Genomic DNA, 16,183 nt, shown 5'->3' with positions numbered 1-16,183 from the left:
AATTTGCAACCAAAACTCACAAGGCATACAAAGAAACAGGAAAGTATGGCCCATTCAGAGGAAAAGAAAAATCCACAGAAAAAAAGGAAATATCAATAGAGATAGAAAACATAAAAAGAAACCAAAATGAAATTCTGGAGCTGAAAAGTACAGTAACTCAAATGAAAAATTCACCACAGGGATTCAAAGCAGATATGAGCAGGCAAAAGAGAAAATCAGTGAACTTGAAGATAGGATAACAGAAATTTTGAGTCTGAAAAACATAAAAAATATTAAAGGGAACAGAGCCTAGAAGACCTGTGGGACACCATCAAGCTGACCAAAATATACACTGTTAGAGTCCCAGGAGAAGACAGAAAGCAGCAGAGAGAATATCTGAAGAAATAATGGCTGTATAATTCCCAAATCTGGTAAAAGACATGAATGTAAACATCCAAGAAACCCAATAAACCGCAAGTAAGATTAACTCCAAGAGATACACACCAAAATACATTATAGTTGAGCTTCCAAAAGTCAAAAACAGAGAGACTCTTGAAAGCAGTGAGAGAGAAGCTATTTACCACGTAAAAGGGATCTTCAGTGAGATTACCTGCAGATTTCTCATCAGAAATGCTGGAGGCCAGAAGGCAGTGGGCCAATATATTCAAAATGTTAAAAGAAAAAAAAAACTGACAACCAAAGAATCCTATATCCAGCAAAACTGTCCTTCAAAAGTGAGGGAGAAATTAAGAGGTTCCCAGGTAAACATAGGCTGAGGGAGTTCAGTACCACTAGACCCACCTTGCAAGAAATGCTTATAGGAGTTCTGCAAAGTACAATGAAAGGACACTAGACAGTAACCCAAAGCAATATGAAGAAATAAAGATCTCAAGAAAAATAAATACATTGGACAATTATAAAAGCTAGTATTAGTGTACTGATAGCTTGTGATTCCAGTTTTTGTTTTCTATACGATTTAAGACTAATACTTTTTTTTTAATTATGTCTAAATGCTAGTATTGTTTTTAACAAGTTAATGAGACTAGTTTTAAAACAATATAACCATACGATGGAATTAAGTCATTAAAAATAAATCTAAAATATTGCCAAGTTAAAAGATAAAATTGTATACATACAGAATGATTCACTGTTTGTAAATGTGATATGTTCATATGTGGCATATTCTTTCATACATACACAAATCATCAGTATTTTAGTAAATTTTGAATACAAAAAAAGGAGTCAGCAAAAATATAAAGCAGATAATAGTGGTAATACCTAAGGAGTATGTCAGGTTGGATTAATAAAAAAGCAGACCCTAAAACAAGGATTTGCATGTAAATGGTTCATTCAGGATATTACGAGGAAACACTAATGGGACAGGAAGAAAGTAGGACATGGAAGAGAAGAAAGAAAACAAAGGGTTGGTTATTGAGCAAGTTACCATCGTGGGCAAGTGGGGCTCAATCCCAGTGGGAAACCCTGAGTGACAATGTAAGACACACCTCTGATATCTTAGCCAAGGGATGAGGAAGTCTATTTGCCCATCCCCAAACATGATGGTCTGAGATCTCAGGGACATTAACTCTCCAACCCTTGGAGCTTGCCCCACATACACAAGTCAAAAGAAATCCTGCAGAATGGGAGTCGCAGGCACTTGTCACAGAATCCTGACTACAAGTAACAGAACAATGAGAGCTGTGGCCATGTAGGTAAGACACTTGTGGCATCTGCTATAGGGTGAGTTATGGAAAACTGACTTTTGACATAGTTTTTATTGTTTTTTGCATAGGAATGACACATTTTAAAATCAGAAAAAAAAACTGAGATAAAAATACCATAATATTAGGTTTTCCAGAGAAAAGAAAAAGCTTACAACTAAGCCCCCAAATGTGCGGGGAGGCCAGGGGTCTCTTCTCAAAGGGGCCCTTCCACCTAGGAAATGTCTGCCACAGAGCCAGCAGCCCTGGAGATCAGCTCACCTGACATGCCAGAGGACAGCACCACGAAGAAAGAGACAGCTAAGACAAAGCACAGTTTTGACATTTTTATTCACTGATCATAAATATAGTCTCATGAGCATTAAGGTGATCATGAATGATGTACTAGCACCTGGAACATGACCGTCATGGAGCACTCACTGATTCCCCATCACCGGCCAAAGAAGTCAGGGCATCTCCCTTTCACCAAGTGTTCAACTTTGGAGGGACCCTCCTTCTGGTGCAGCAATTTTATTCGTGGCTTGTTCTCAACAATTAAAAAATCATAAAAGACTGAGTGTTTGCAATAAAATATCAAAGAGGATAAGAAGATTTTCTGTTCTTCTTAAAGTCTAAAGTAAAAAGGGGAGGTAGGGAAGAAGGAAAGGAAAGGGGAAAGATGTCAGGGATCTGCCACGTTTCTTCCTTTCCCCAGAGCATTTTGCAAGAACAAAACCAGGGAGGTGTTAATGCTGTTTGGAGATGGGTTGCGTCTCTCTGATGAGCCACTCGAGAGCTTCCTGGCGGCCCTGTTTCTGCAGTTCCTTCCCAATCACATCCCTGCAGGTCAGGTGGTAATTGTTGAGCCAGTCACACTGCAGGGAAGAGAAGGACAGACACAGTATTCACCACCATATCTTTAACAACTGGCTACCCAGGTCAATAGCAAAGGCCCCCATGTGCTAAGATCACAAGCTGAGAGAAAAGGTGTGCAACACCCTTTCTCCTTACTCACAGGTAAGTATTTTCCTTGTGTTCTGTTTCCCTGGAAATACGTAGGACCAGATTTCATGGCTTCTGGTGAAAAAGGCTCCCAGAACAGTTTACTGTCCTAGACAGCAGTCTCTAAGCCAGTAGCTCCTGCTCACATCTGTGCGGCTTCATTCCCTTACACCTGAGCCATCCTGGGAGGTGGTAAGTAGGAGAATAGCCCCTGGACTCTGTGAGAACTCCTACTAAGAGAGACACCCGAAGCTGTCCTGCCAACACACTGGGCTACATATCCTATATCCACTGAAAAAGTTGAATAAAAAACTAGGATCAGCCAACCCCGTGAGTGTCTTGAGTGAGCTGCCTAGATGAACCCAAAACCTGTGGTGGTTAAAGACTGTGGTGCAGCAGAATGGCGCTGGGAGTAAACTTAGTTTTCAGACTCTCAACTCAACATGCCACAAGAGCAGGAGACAAAAACGGAGAGTGAAAGGAAGGACCTGCTGGCAGGACTTGGTGCCTGGGCAGGGGCTGATCCACTAGACATGATGGCAAAAGCTCTGAGGCAGGAAAAACGGTGAACTCTCCCCCTTGGTTGTACAAGAGAAAAGGTGAAGTCTGGAGTGAAGCACGTTTTACCAAGAGGACAACAAGCCACTCTCATCACTGTCTATGGGGTAGCTGTCTGGAAGCTGATGAGACTGATAGTGCCATGGCTGTGGTTGTCATAAATGAGTCAAAGGCCATTTTGGAGGGCAGTGATGTTACAAAAGTACTGGTTTCAGGGACTACAATCCAGCCAGGTACCAAAGCCCAGCTGGGGTCAGGATGGGCACACAAGCCCATTAATTACAAGGGACTGAGGGCAGACAGATAGGGTGGTGTCACCAACTGGCTGTGACCCAGCCAAGGTTCCAATCCCTACTGAGAAGAGCCTACTAGCCCCTTCTGGGAGTCAGAGAAGTGATGGGGGCAGGGGACGATGTCAAAAGCAGGCAACCTGCTATGTGTCCACAGCAAGGCCAGCAGGGCTACAAAGCAGCCTACTGTCCAAAGCAGCTCAACAGTAAGGCAACGGCAGCATCCTCGTGTAAGCCTGGGGCCACAGCCAAACTCCCAAGGCCCTTTTGGTTGGAAGCAGGGAGGGAAAAGTGGGAGTGTGGACAGCCTCGGCGGGGCCTGAGGAGCAGCACAAGGCCCTGACAGTCTGCGGCTGGCCATATTCATATCTGACCAAGGTCCTTTGCTGCCATCTGGTGATAAGTGATGAGGATGCAGACCCAAACCAAAAACTCCCTAAAGTGACTCCAAAAAAAAAGGCTAAATAGTAAAAGGGCAAATGACCAGATATTTTAAAAGCCACATATTTTAAGAAGACATTATCTGCCCTACGAAGAGTAACTGGCCGAAAGAATAGTTCAGTGATGTGGGCATGCAAGGTGCAGCAATGAAACACTGGGTAACACAGATACCTGGTCTATGTCCAATGTCATGGGAGTAGATTGATTCTCCTTCAGGGAAAAATGGCCTGGCTTAAACTTCCTCATACACTACTTCCCTGGATAAAGGGGAATGTCATATGGGAGAAATGCCTCCTGATGGGTACACTTTATGTGGACAGGAAGGACTGCATGACCTAGAATTACCTGGCAGGAATCCACAGCCTTGGACTTCCAAGAGTGCGAAATGACTTATTACTGGAAAGCCCCTTGCTAAGTCCCTGGAAGCTGTGCCCAAGGGCCATTACAAGAGACACTGGTTCCTATGGGGCAGAGGGATTCTAAGCAGGGTGGCTCCCATGCCCACCTGTGTGTTCTCATTTCCTCTCAGAGGGGCTGGACAAGAGCCCCTGGACACTGGAAGGACTCTTCCTGCTGAAGAGACACACCGGACACTGTGCTCATAGGCTGAGTTTCCTTTTCCATATCCATCTACAAGCTGCATAACCCACCCGGTATCAGCAGGGCCCATGTGGGTCCTGTGAGTGGGAATGTTTAGCTGAACCAAAGGCACGGATGGTTTAGCAGAGGCACTCAAGCACAGAGGAAAGCTAAGCAGCAAGTGGATGGCCTTTCTCATCACCTACCTGTGAGCTGGAACAGGCAGAAGAGGCTTCTAGCTGGGAGAATCCCATTCCACAGCTCCTGTGGAAGGGAAGGTCCTTAACCCCCAAAGACCCTTTCCTTTATAGTGTCAAGAACGATGCCCAAGTGGGCGCCAGTGAGGAAATGTTCCCGCCTTGAGAGGCACTCAAAGGCCATTGGCTGCCTCAGATAACAAAATATTCTTATTCCTAGAGCAACCCACCGTGCTTACCCTGCCTTCGGCTCCCACCAGTCATTTGCTTTTCACTGGAACTTCTGACCCCTGCCTTGCTCTGGAATTTGTGTCCTCCTGGCTTCCAGCTTCCTGGTTTGGGAACTGTTTTGTCTGTCTAGTGCTAACAGTTCTTACCCCATTTCTGACCCTTGTTTCTGCTCTGACCTTGAACATCTGTGTGATTCTTCAGGCCTTTCTCATGTCCCCAGGACTGCCATCTCACCTGGCCTTACCAGTCCAGGGTCTGAAGGAGTTAAGACCCATAACCCTCTGAGCTGGGCAAGTAAGCACTGTTGTGCCCCAGGCTTTGTGAAGGGTTTCACTGCCCCAGAGTGACCACAGTAGTAACCGAGAAGGGCTGGTACTATCTTTCTCCTTGTCTGTGTGAAAACGGGACATATGATAATACATTTTGCTTTCCATTTCCTTAATGTTTCATGTAACACAAGAAAACAATCTGGTATGTACAGTGGCCAAGAGGCCCCACCATCCATCTGGCTTTTTGTAGGGACACACATAGGCTCATATTTGCTAAACACGCCTCAGTGCAGCTATGGAGGAATAGTACAGCCAAACAATGGCATATGAGTTCCACCCACAAACCCTACAGCCCCAGAATGGCTGCGGGGAACAGGACTATCTCCACCTGGAGGCCCAACAAATACAGGAAAAGCTCAGGAGTCCTCAGAAAACCTAGGGCTTTCAGACTCAACTGGCCTAGACCTCTAAATTTAAAAATTACAAAGTGAGACTGGATTAGAGAATTTAGGATTTAGAGAATGGATTAGAACTATTTAGGGTAGTCTCCATCTCCCCTAGTAACATGCCTGCCCACCAAGACTTCCCCATTACCTCTTTGTCTGTAAGAGAATCCACATCTATCATTTTGGTCTGAATTGGAACCAAAGTTAGAGGTTCAAAGGTCAGGCTTCCCCGGTTATTAAAATTATACTGTGGGAGAAAGAAGAAAACAGATGCTTTTACTCCTCTTTACTATGCTGAAGCACCATGAGATCATTCCACCAGCATGCCATCCCTCAGAGCCAGGGGTAGCTGGGAGCCAAGAAGTGGTGAGCTGGTCACCACTTTTCATAGACACACATGCAACCCGATGCCACTTTCCCAGAGCTCCTCCACTGGGCAAACAACAGCCTGTGCCATCAGGAAAGGCCAAACAAAGGGTGCTGAGGGGCTCCCAGTAGCAGGTCCCAAGGCTAATGTCTACTGTGATAGGAAATGGACAGGGTATGGGGGTATCTGGGCTCAGGGACATCTCTGGTTTTGGTTCTCCGGGATGCAGGGGTGTAAGTCCTCAAAATCATTTTTATAACAGTCAACTGTGTGGCCTGCCTTGACCCAGCCAGGCCCATCAGGTGACAACACATCTATCCAGTGGAGCACACAAGAACACGTTGGGTTTCTGTTCATGGCAGCTTTTGGGAATGAGATAAGAGGTCACTTCCAAGAAGAGTGACTTCCATGCCAAAGCAGAGAGCAGATCCCTGCAGTCAACTTCCTTGCAGACACGGGAAGCTACTTCCCTTCGATTGTTCAATTCCACCAATGGAGGAGGCACAAACAGGTCTTTTAGGTAAAGCCTAGAGCCTAAAACCCTGCAACCTTGGTAACACTGATGAGAGAAGAGGGTGAAACACCTGTCTTGTATTGCCTTTGAGGCTGACCCATGGATAACTCAGGGTTCCTCAACTTTACCTAATAAAAGTCACCTGGAGAGTGTGACAAAATTATAGCTTCCAGGCCCCCCACCCTGGAGATTCTAGGGTCTGGGAGGGGCCCTAGAAATTAGCACCTTGAATAGGCACCCCCAGCAGAAGAGACAACAGGCCGCCTATAGTAAACTCAGAGCCCCAAATCATGTGAAGCAAGCATCAGCCCGAGGGTCTGTGAATCCCAGTTCTAGATCCCAGTTCATTAAGGATTTTCTTTCTGGCTTTGCAGGGAAGGAGTGTGGTTTCCAGGAAAGTCCCTGATATCTGGAGAAGAAGGCTCCATGTTGGCCCCAGAATGGCATACTCTTGGCTCCAAAGACATTAAGTCTTCATCTTCCCACATTCAGAAACAGGAAAATTTTTAAGCTTTGCACAGTGGCAGTATCGTAGCCAATGAGGTCTATCGGAGGCGCGATTATTGCTAATAGAAACAGGAAAATGTTTTTAATAAATACTCACCTTGGTCTTCACAGGAACCACAAGGACAACATTCTCAATGCGAATTCCAAAAGCCCCATCTTCATAATACCCGGGCTCTAAAACAAACCAAATCCCAAAAATGAGAAGCAGCCCACGATGAAGATGTCTACAGAGAGAAACTTTCACTCCTTGGATGACTGCCCTACTCCAAAGGAGAAGAAACGGGTGAAGGGCCCACTCTATCCGGTGTAAGAGCCCAGGGATGCCACCTTCTCTCATATGGCCACTTTTTTATAGGCACTTGAGGTACAGAAAGCTAGACTCTGAAGTCCCTACACACTGGCTACAGGGTAAGAAGTAAAATAACAGTGGATCCACTAAATAAATCATGGTTCACATCCATAAGACACAATAATGAAGGCATTAAAATATATTTACAAAGACTTGGCAATGACCTGAGAAAAGGCAATATATCAAGCAAGAAAGCAGAACATAAGACAAGATGCCCAGTAAGACCTCAATGATTTAAAAAAAAAAAAAAAATGCTATCTACATACCTGAAAGAACAAAAGCTAATACAGCAAAACACTAAGTCATGTTTCCCCTGAGTGGTTAGACTGCAAATTATTTTCATTTTCTTTTTATACAGTTCCCATCTCATTTTTTCTAAAATGAATATGTATCAGTTCTATAATCAGAAAAGTTTGTTGGAAGGGAAAAGTATTCCCAATTTACTTTAAACTAATTAAAAAATACAGAACAACAAATAGCTTTCAAAAAGGCTCAAGGATCCACGCATGCCCTCTATGTGAGGGATACTTACCATCAGTGACAATCATGCCTGCCTCCAAGGGCTCATCAGAGAATGTTTTGTAACTGATGCCACAAGGACCCTCGTGGACATTCAAAAAAGACCCAACACCATGTCCAGTCCCGTGCAAGTAATCTAGGCCTGAATCCCATAAAGCTGAACGGGCGAAGGAATCAAGAAGGTGACCTGAAAGATATAAAGAGCTACTTAATGATATTCGTACAGCACTTTAGAGATTAGATTTATTATGTGTGGCTCCAGAACGTGAAACAGAAACCAACAGGTAAGTTACTGGAGGGTTCAGATTTCAGCACAGCACAAGGAAGAACTTTCTAACAATCAGAGCTCCTGAGGAACCATCAGAGCTCAGTCTGAAGCTAGGCGATCATCCATTCAGGATGCTGGTGAGGCCATATCAGACGTGGACGTTCCCTTGCCAGCTCTGCGACCCTAAGGTTTCAGAATTACAAAGATGAGACTCTAACCAGACTGCAAGCAGACAGGCAGGCATGACAGATAAGGAAACTGAGGCCTAGGGAGACGAGTACACGTCTAATCTACCCAGAAGCAAGGCAGCCCAGGTCTTGTCAATGCCCAGGCCACTGCTCCACCCACCAGGCCTCAAGCAAAGTAATACATAGCTTAAGTCGGGGTCCCAGTAAAATAAGTCCTAAGAATCCCGAAAGGAAGCACTGGCCCAGTACTAAAGGGCAGAGAGGAGGCTGCGCCAACTTCCACTCAGGCCCTGTGACCTTCACGTCTGGTTTGTCCTCTCCTGGGAGCCATCCACATGTGTCATCCAATACCATAAGTGGTCAGGAGAAAGGTGCACAGGGGGTACTGGGCCCAATCCTAATCCGGATCCCTGAGGCCTCTGGGCTCAGTCAGTGGGTTATGGAGACTCACCCCATGAGCACCTGGCTGGGCCTGAAGTGGGCTGGGGACCTCACAGTGAGGGAACAACATGTTCTTTCACTCAAACATAGACATATTTGATTCTCAAACAAGAAAAAGAGCCTGCCATGTGACAGAATGCACCACCTACCTTTGGTTCCAGTCGGGAAAACGGCTGCACTCACAGCTATGTGGCCCTTGAGGACATATGTGAAGCATTCCTGCAAAGAAAACCCAGGGGCATGTTGCAGAATGGGGACAGATGTCTAATCCTGTAGTTCTCTGATAGTTCAGAAAATCGTGCCTGCTAAAGTTTTTAGCAATATCACAGAGAAAATGTAAGTAAAAAGAAAAAAATCTGGTGGAAAAAAAGCCTGGCCATGGGACCAATTTCCCAGAAAATCTTGAAATTCAATTTAGTAGAAGAGCACTGTCAGACGACCCCACATGACTTTATAATGAACACTCTGACATACTCCATCATGTGAGCCTTAGAAAGAATGGAAAAGTAATAAAAAGTACTGATGACCCTAGCTAACATTTACTGAGCTAGTCCTCTGTGCCACACACTATTTTAAGCACTGTATGTTTGATCCCACACTTCACGATGGAGGCACTACTGTTATCCTCGCTTCACAGAGAGATTCAGTAGCATGCCCAGATCACACAGTGCCTAAGTGGCAGGATCTGGCCTTGGAGCCAGGCAGTCTTGCTTCAACAGCTGTGCTCCCTACCACCATCCTATCTTCAGGAGTTATCCCCACTGTCCGGACAAGAGAAGTGCTACTCAGAAGTGTAGCGGCTTGCCAGTAAGGTGCAGAGTCAGGACTAAAACTCCATGCTCCTAAGCCTAGTTGAGCTCTTCGAAAAGCACAAAAAGAGTCACACCAAAAGAATCCTAGATGCAAGGTCCAAACTCTTCTAAGGCACTGGTGCATACAAACGGACAAGGCAAGGGACCAAGACAATGAAACCTGCCCCACTACATTGCATAAAACCCTTTTCCTTGGATAATCTTCCTGAAGGAGCTCTCTTGGACAAACAGATTCACTTAGGTGTTCAATCAGCATTTGCTGAGCAGTGACTATGATCCAGGAACTTGCTGGGCTCATGGGAATTCACAGCCAGCCGGGAAGGTGGGTCCTTTTATCCTCATTTTTATGGATGGTGACTGCTTTGTTCAACGTCACAGAGCTAATAAATGGCACAGAAGCTCTGAAGCCAGGTCTCCAGACCCCTGGTACACATCTCTCTGCCTCACAGCTCTCTTTCCCCTTTCCATGCCAATCATACCAGAAACTTAATAGAGTCTGTCATTTCAGCAAGTTTCCAGAGAGTTAAGCCTGTAAATAAGAGTCTTGAAAAAAGAAGGGGGTGGCCTTCAAAATCAAATCTAGACACTGCTTATAAAGCATGTATTTCACTATCTCATCCCCAGCCTCAAAGGCATTTCCTGACTCAAGAGAAGGCCAAAGCTATTATATTTAAACTTACACCTGAGCTGCCCTAACCTTAGCAGAATGCTTTAAAAATTTCTCCAAATGTCTTATTCCAATCATTAATTAAATGAACCTCATAAAGCAGATAAGCCTGACTCCACAGCAATAAGCAATTTTACTACCCCACATGTAATTTTTACTTCTTTATACAATCCCTTTTCATAAAAGCAATGCTCTTCTTAAGAAAGCAGAGAGGACCTCTTGAGTTTTTTGCCTCAACCTTACCTTCTCGTAGGCTGTAGGAGTCCCAAAATGCATTGTCCGCGTCACATCTGTGGTGCCATCCCTTTCCAAAAAAAGGACAAATTGGTTTCCCGTCAAAATAAGCTTTAAGTCAAATATGACACAGGCAAGCATGTGGACAAGTGAGAACCCCCATACAATGCTGGTGGGCATGTAAAATAGCACAGCCATCTTTGCAAATAGTTTGCAGTTCCTTAAAAGGTTAAATATAGTCACCATATGACACAGTAATTCCACTCCTAGTTATATATGCAAGAGAATTGAAAACATACATCCAGACAAAAACTTGTACATGAAGGTTCATAGCCACATTATTCATAATAGCTGAAAGATGGAAACAGCTAAAATGTCCATCAACTGATGAATGGATAAACAAAATGGGGGATTATCCACACAGTGCAACGCCATTTAGTAATTAAAGAGGAATGGAATACTGATACGTGCTGTAACATGGATGAACCTGGAAGACACTGTGCTAAATGACAGAAGCCAGACACAGAAAGCCATACATAATACAATTCCATTTCTATGAAGGGTCCAGAATAGGCAAATCCATAGAAACAGAAAGGAGAATAGTGGTTCTCCAGGGTAGTGGAAAAGTGGGGAGTGACTGCTATTGGGTATGAGGTTTCTTTTTGGGGTAATGAAAATGTTCTAAAATTGATTGTGCTGATGGCTGCAAAACTCTGTGAATATATAAAAAAAATTAATTGTATATTTTAAGTGGGTGAATTACATGGTATGTAAATTTTACCCCAATGAAGTTATTTTAAAAAATGAAACAAAGTGTGAACGCAAGGATGGCTAAATAAAGTGGGAGTGACGTCAGCCCAACACACACATTTTTGGTCTACGGCGTAAGGGCTGTTTCACGAGAGACACTATCACTGGGGTTATGAACAATACAGAAGAAGGCAAAGAAAACAGGAGCCCATCTCTAGCAAAAGAGGGCCAAAACCCAACTTCTCCTATTAGAACAGCAGGGGGTTTCCTGGACAGAGACCCTAAAAATATCCAAGTACATATCTTAACACACACTAGACTATATCCCTGACATAGAAAGGATAACTTCTAGAATCCTGCTAAAAATTTAGAAGTGAACAAAAGTTTACACCATTATCAAGCAATCCTTAGCTCTAGGCTGATATTATTAACACCCCTGTGTCCCAAGGCCAGGCATGGTTGCCACGTAACTGGCTGAGCTCATTCAATAATTACATCCTCCCTTAGCCATAGTCCCAACTTCACTGGGGAATGGAGCAGCATTAAAAGGCCTTGCTCGGCTGGGCACAGTGGCTCACGCCTGTAATCCCAGCACTTTGGGAGGCCGAAACGGCTGGATCACGAGGTCAGGCAATCGAGACCATCCTGGCTAACATGGTGAAACCCCGTCTCCACTAAAAACACAAAAAATTAGCCGGGCGTGGTGGCAGGCACCTGTAGTCCCAGCTACTTGGGAGGCTGAGGCAGGAGAATGGTATGAACCCGGGAGGCAGAGCTTGCAGTGAGCCGAGATCATGCCACTGCACTCCAGCCTGGGCTACAGAGCGAGACTCTGTCTCAAAAAAAAGGCCTTGCTCGTGCCCTCTTAATGCAGACAGGGTCTATTCTCACTCCTTCTTATGGGTTCTGTATCAAGACCCAACCAAATCTTGGGTTCTTCTCTGAGAAACTTTGTTCCAGAGAAGATAGCTGTGAAAGCAGCAAAACATGGAGAAAGAAATTCAGAAATGTGGGGGCAGCCCTCATTTCTCATTTATTCATTCGAAATTAATCCCTTACTTCATAAGGCCCTGGGGCAGCTGAGAGTACAGGGAACCGGCAAGCGGTTCACGGGCTGGGGTGGAAAACTTTCAACGGTTCCAAAAGCTTGCTTTACTTCACAGTTGTTTACTTATATTTTTAAAACTTCTGGCCAAGGACTATAATATTTCTATCAAACAGTCTTTTGTGAGAACGGAGTCACAATTGGGCTATTTCAAATAGGGGTGAAAAAAAGGACAAGACACGGGAACGAGTCCATTAGTGGCCAGCACAGAGGGAGATGACCAGCTGAATGCTCTCAGCTGGAGCTCAGCGGTCCACCTTCTCAACTGCCTTGAATCACACAGTCAAGTTCCACAGCAGTCCTGGTTTACTTACTTGTATTGAGCACCCGAGTCAATGAGGTACACCTCATCCAGGGACAAAGTCCTATTCGTCTCAGGGACTGGCCTAACAAAGTTAATTAAAAATTAATTATTCCACAAATGTAAACACTTAGCGAATCTGGGAGGAGGACACACAAGAGCTCTTTGTACTATTTTTGCAACTTACATAAGCCTGAAATTATATCAAAATAAAAAGTTATGCAATAAATGAATTATTTCAACTAATATTAAACTTCTACTTTTCAAAGATCCAATCAACCTATCTCCCCAACTGAGATAAAGAGCTCAAAAAAGGAAAAGTAACACATTTCTTTATGTCTACCTCTGTTTGTGTCTGGAACAAAACAGGTGTTCAAGAGATAATTGTCAAAGCTAAAAAAATGAGAATCATTAAATGCAACAGGACCTAGCTAGAGTCCTGGGAACTGGGACAGGAGCAGCCTGGAGTCACTGCAGCCTTGCTTGTCTCTGGGAGCCCCAGGCCCCTGCCTCAGCCTCCAGGCCCCTCCTTTAGCCCTGACCCCAGCAGGTACCTCCCCACTCGCTCCCCAGACCACTAGACAGGCAAGAGTGGATGTCTCAATTTGGGAGAAAAACTAAAGGAATTTGGCTGGGAAAAGGAATGGATCACGATATTCTTCTGCTGGAGCACTTTTTTCAAACAAACAAGGTATTTTCAAAAAGTGATCGCTTTCCCCACACCGTTTTCGAAACAGTATTACTGCACTGGGAAACACCCAAAGGGATGAGAGCACTCCAAGTCTCTGCCCTGCAGCTGAAGTGAGGTTGTCCTCCACTTCCAGGTACCACCCCCTCTTCAGCAACAAGGGCACCAGTCCACACACAAGCTGAACAACTAAAAAAGACAACCAGTGCCTCCAGAACCCTGCCTCTAAACAGGCTTCCAACCACCCACAATGAAGAAATGCCAACGCAGAGGCAAATTTCTTCCACTGGCATGAAATTGTTTAATGTTTTAATTATACAGAAAATTCTAGGATAGTATCCAGCCAGGAAATTCATCCTGAGTTAAACAAAAACTGAAGTCCCTCTGATATTTTTATGCTGGAACAGAAGCATTAAGTGAGGAAACTGTACTGTCACATCTGTGACTGTCTCCCACACACAGCTTCAAAATCTGCCCCAAGACTAAAAACTCTAAAAACAATTATTAAAAGGGGGGAAAAAAATGTGTGCCCAAGCACAGTGTTCTTTTGTTGGCTGTGCATATAACAGATGGGGACGCACAGAACTCAAAATACCCAGTGCAAAGCAAAGCGGTTTGAACCAGGCAGAGCTGAGGCTGAAGCCCAATAGCCACACCTAATGACATTTCCCCCCATCTCCACAGGAAGATCCGTCAGCCCTAGACATTTTCAGTGCCCCTCTGTCTCACAGGGAAGGGAGGCTCAGCCCTGTGGGTCCATGGGTTCTTGTAGACCATGTGGTAAAAATACCACATACTGGGATGCCAGGCTTCAGGCTCAGGGGGACAGGAAGAGAGGGTACTGATTATCTCTCTACCCAAAACAGGTTGCCTCACAACCTACTACTAAGGTGTTTTTTGGTATGGAACTGATGGAGCTCACAAGATGTATGGACTAGTACAAAACAGCTGCTGTTACCAGGAAAGAAAACAACTCAAAAATTCCAGTCATGGGCCAAGCACGGTGGCTCACACCTGTAATTCCAGCACTTTAGGAGGCTGAGGCAGGAGGATTGCTTGAGTCCAGAAATTCAAGACAAGCCTGGGCAACACATCAAGATCCTCATCTCTATAAAAAAATCTAAAAATCAGCCAGGAGTGGTAGCACACGCCTGCAGTCCCAGCTACTCAGGAGGCTGAGGCAGGAGGATTGCTTGAGTCTAGGAGTTCAAAGTTGCATTGAGTTGTAACGGCACCACTGTGCTCCAGCCTGGGCAGCAGAGCAAGACCTTGTCTCCAAAAAAAAAACTCAGTCATCAAGATGCAAGGGCTATGCATATAGTTCCTGCAGCTTCAAAAAGGAAAGAGGGACACCCATCTGACTACCCTGTAGAGAATGCCAGTGCCATACTGAGCCTAAGAAGAGGCTCCCAAAAGGCAGAGGCTTGGGGATTGGGAGAAAATAAAACCTTAGAAGTCTTATTTCCCTTCATTTTACAGTCTCAACAGACAGATGAAGGTGGGCACAGAGGCCTCTGGTAAAATAATGTCTCTCCCCTGCTCAGGCTCCTGTGCAGAAGCAGCAATGCCAGGCAGCATGCTCCTCCGCATGCCTTACGCGTAGTGAATGATGGCGCCGTTGGGTCCCGTACTGGAAATTGTTGGGAAGCTCAGGTCCACAAAGTCTGCCTGTTGCCTGTAACAGAAAGACAGAAAGCAGAGTGGCTTAAAGGTTTTTACTGTGCTAAGATTCAGGGCCCTTCCAGCCTCATTCAACTAGCAAGAAAATCAGCACGAGGTTCCTGGGTCCCCCCAAATGGATCCTTACCTGCGAAACTCCTCAGCTTTGTCAGCAACTGAGATCTCTGTCACGCCACCTTTGGGAACCTATGAGAAAACTGCTTATAAATCATCTGGTGAGATAAATTCGCGTGCGCCTCTTACAAATTAGAGGAGGTACATTAAAAGCTTACTTTTTCCTCAATTTCTTCATCCCAACCGACCAATCTACAGGACACATCTTTAGCAAGGGAGAACTCCCAAAGGCTCTCACCAAAGCTATCTAAAATACAATAGTTTCTATTCATGTAATTTTTCACTCAACTATTGTGCTTCAATATTTTATCCTAAAACCTCCCAAAATAATATATCTAAGTTTAAAAATTCAAAAGTATCCCCTCCTAAGAAATCATCCTAAGAAAATCATTCTAGAGAAATAAAAAAGATAAATGCAGAGAGATTACTGCAAGATTACTGATAACAGCAAAAAATTAAAAACAATCCAAACATTTAAAAATAGGAGGACTGGGTTAGTAAATCAGAACAGCCACTAGATGCAGTTTTCATTTGGATCCTTTTTTAAGGCCTCAATGTACATGGAAAATGTTCACACTATGATTCTAAGAGAATAAAATAAAACACAAAATCATATCTAAGCCAGGTGTGATGGCTCACACCTATAATCTTAGCACTTTGGGAGGCCAAGATAGGTGGACTGAGATCAGCCTGGGCAACTTGGCAAAACCCTATCTCTACAAAAAAATACAGAAAAAATCAGCTGGGCATGATGGTGCACTCCTATAGTCCCAACTAATTGGGAGGCTGAGGTGGGAGGATCACCTGAGCTTGGGGAGGCTGAGGCTGCAGTGAGCTGTGATCACACCACTACTCTCCAGCCTGTGCAACAGATGAGACCCCATCTCAAAATAAGAAAAAAAAAAAGAAAAAAAATGTATCTGCACACTAAGAGACATGTAAAAATAATTTATATTTTTAAAAATAATCTACGGCCCGGCGCGGTAG

General features: G+C 44.4%; 1 protein-coding gene and 1 pseudogene across 8 annotated transcripts in view; one reads left to right on the top strand and one right to left on the bottom strand.

Annotated features, from left to right (window-relative positions):
* Positions 1–2,011: 2,011 nt before the first annotated feature.
* Positions 2,012–16,183, bottom strand: part of XPNPEP1 (X-prolyl aminopeptidase 1) — a 58,550-nt gene continuing 44,378 nt past the window's right edge. For 7 of the 8 annotated variants that reach the window (XM_032178216.2, XM_032178246.2, XM_058436039.1 and 4 more), the window contains 9 exons: positions 15,210–15,268; positions 15,000–15,077; positions 12,728–12,799; positions 10,568–10,628; positions 8,995–9,064; positions 7,962–8,135; positions 7,178–7,254; positions 5,841–5,939; positions 2,012–2,554 (listed from right to left, as the gene is read on the bottom strand). In XM_032178216.2, coding sequence (XP_032034107.1) covers positions 2,426–2,554; positions 5,841–5,939; positions 7,178–7,254; positions 7,962–8,135; positions 8,995–9,064; positions 10,568–10,628; positions 12,728–12,799; positions 15,000–15,077; positions 15,210–15,268 — 819 coding nt within the window. In that variant the 3' untranslated portion in view covers positions 2,012–2,425. Of the gene's footprint in view, positions 2,555–4,755; positions 4,814–5,840; positions 5,940–7,177; positions 7,255–7,961; positions 8,136–8,994; positions 9,065–10,567; positions 10,629–12,727; positions 12,800–14,999; positions 15,078–15,209; positions 15,269–16,183 lie in introns of all 8 variants that reach the window. The other variant, XM_032178226.2, reaches the window with a different exon arrangement.
* LOC116466260 (U4 spliceosomal RNA) lies at positions 7,083–7,151 on the top strand (annotated as a pseudogene).

The sequence above is a fragment of the Hylobates moloch genome, unplaced genomic scaffold, assembly GCF_009828535.3.
Source record: "Hylobates moloch isolate HMO894 unplaced genomic scaffold, HMol_V3 SCAFFOLD_3, whole genome shotgun sequence".
Lineage (NCBI taxonomy): Eukaryota > Metazoa > Chordata > Mammalia > Primates > Hylobatidae > Hylobates > Hylobates moloch.
This window is presented reverse-complemented; position numbering and strand designations above follow the sequence as displayed.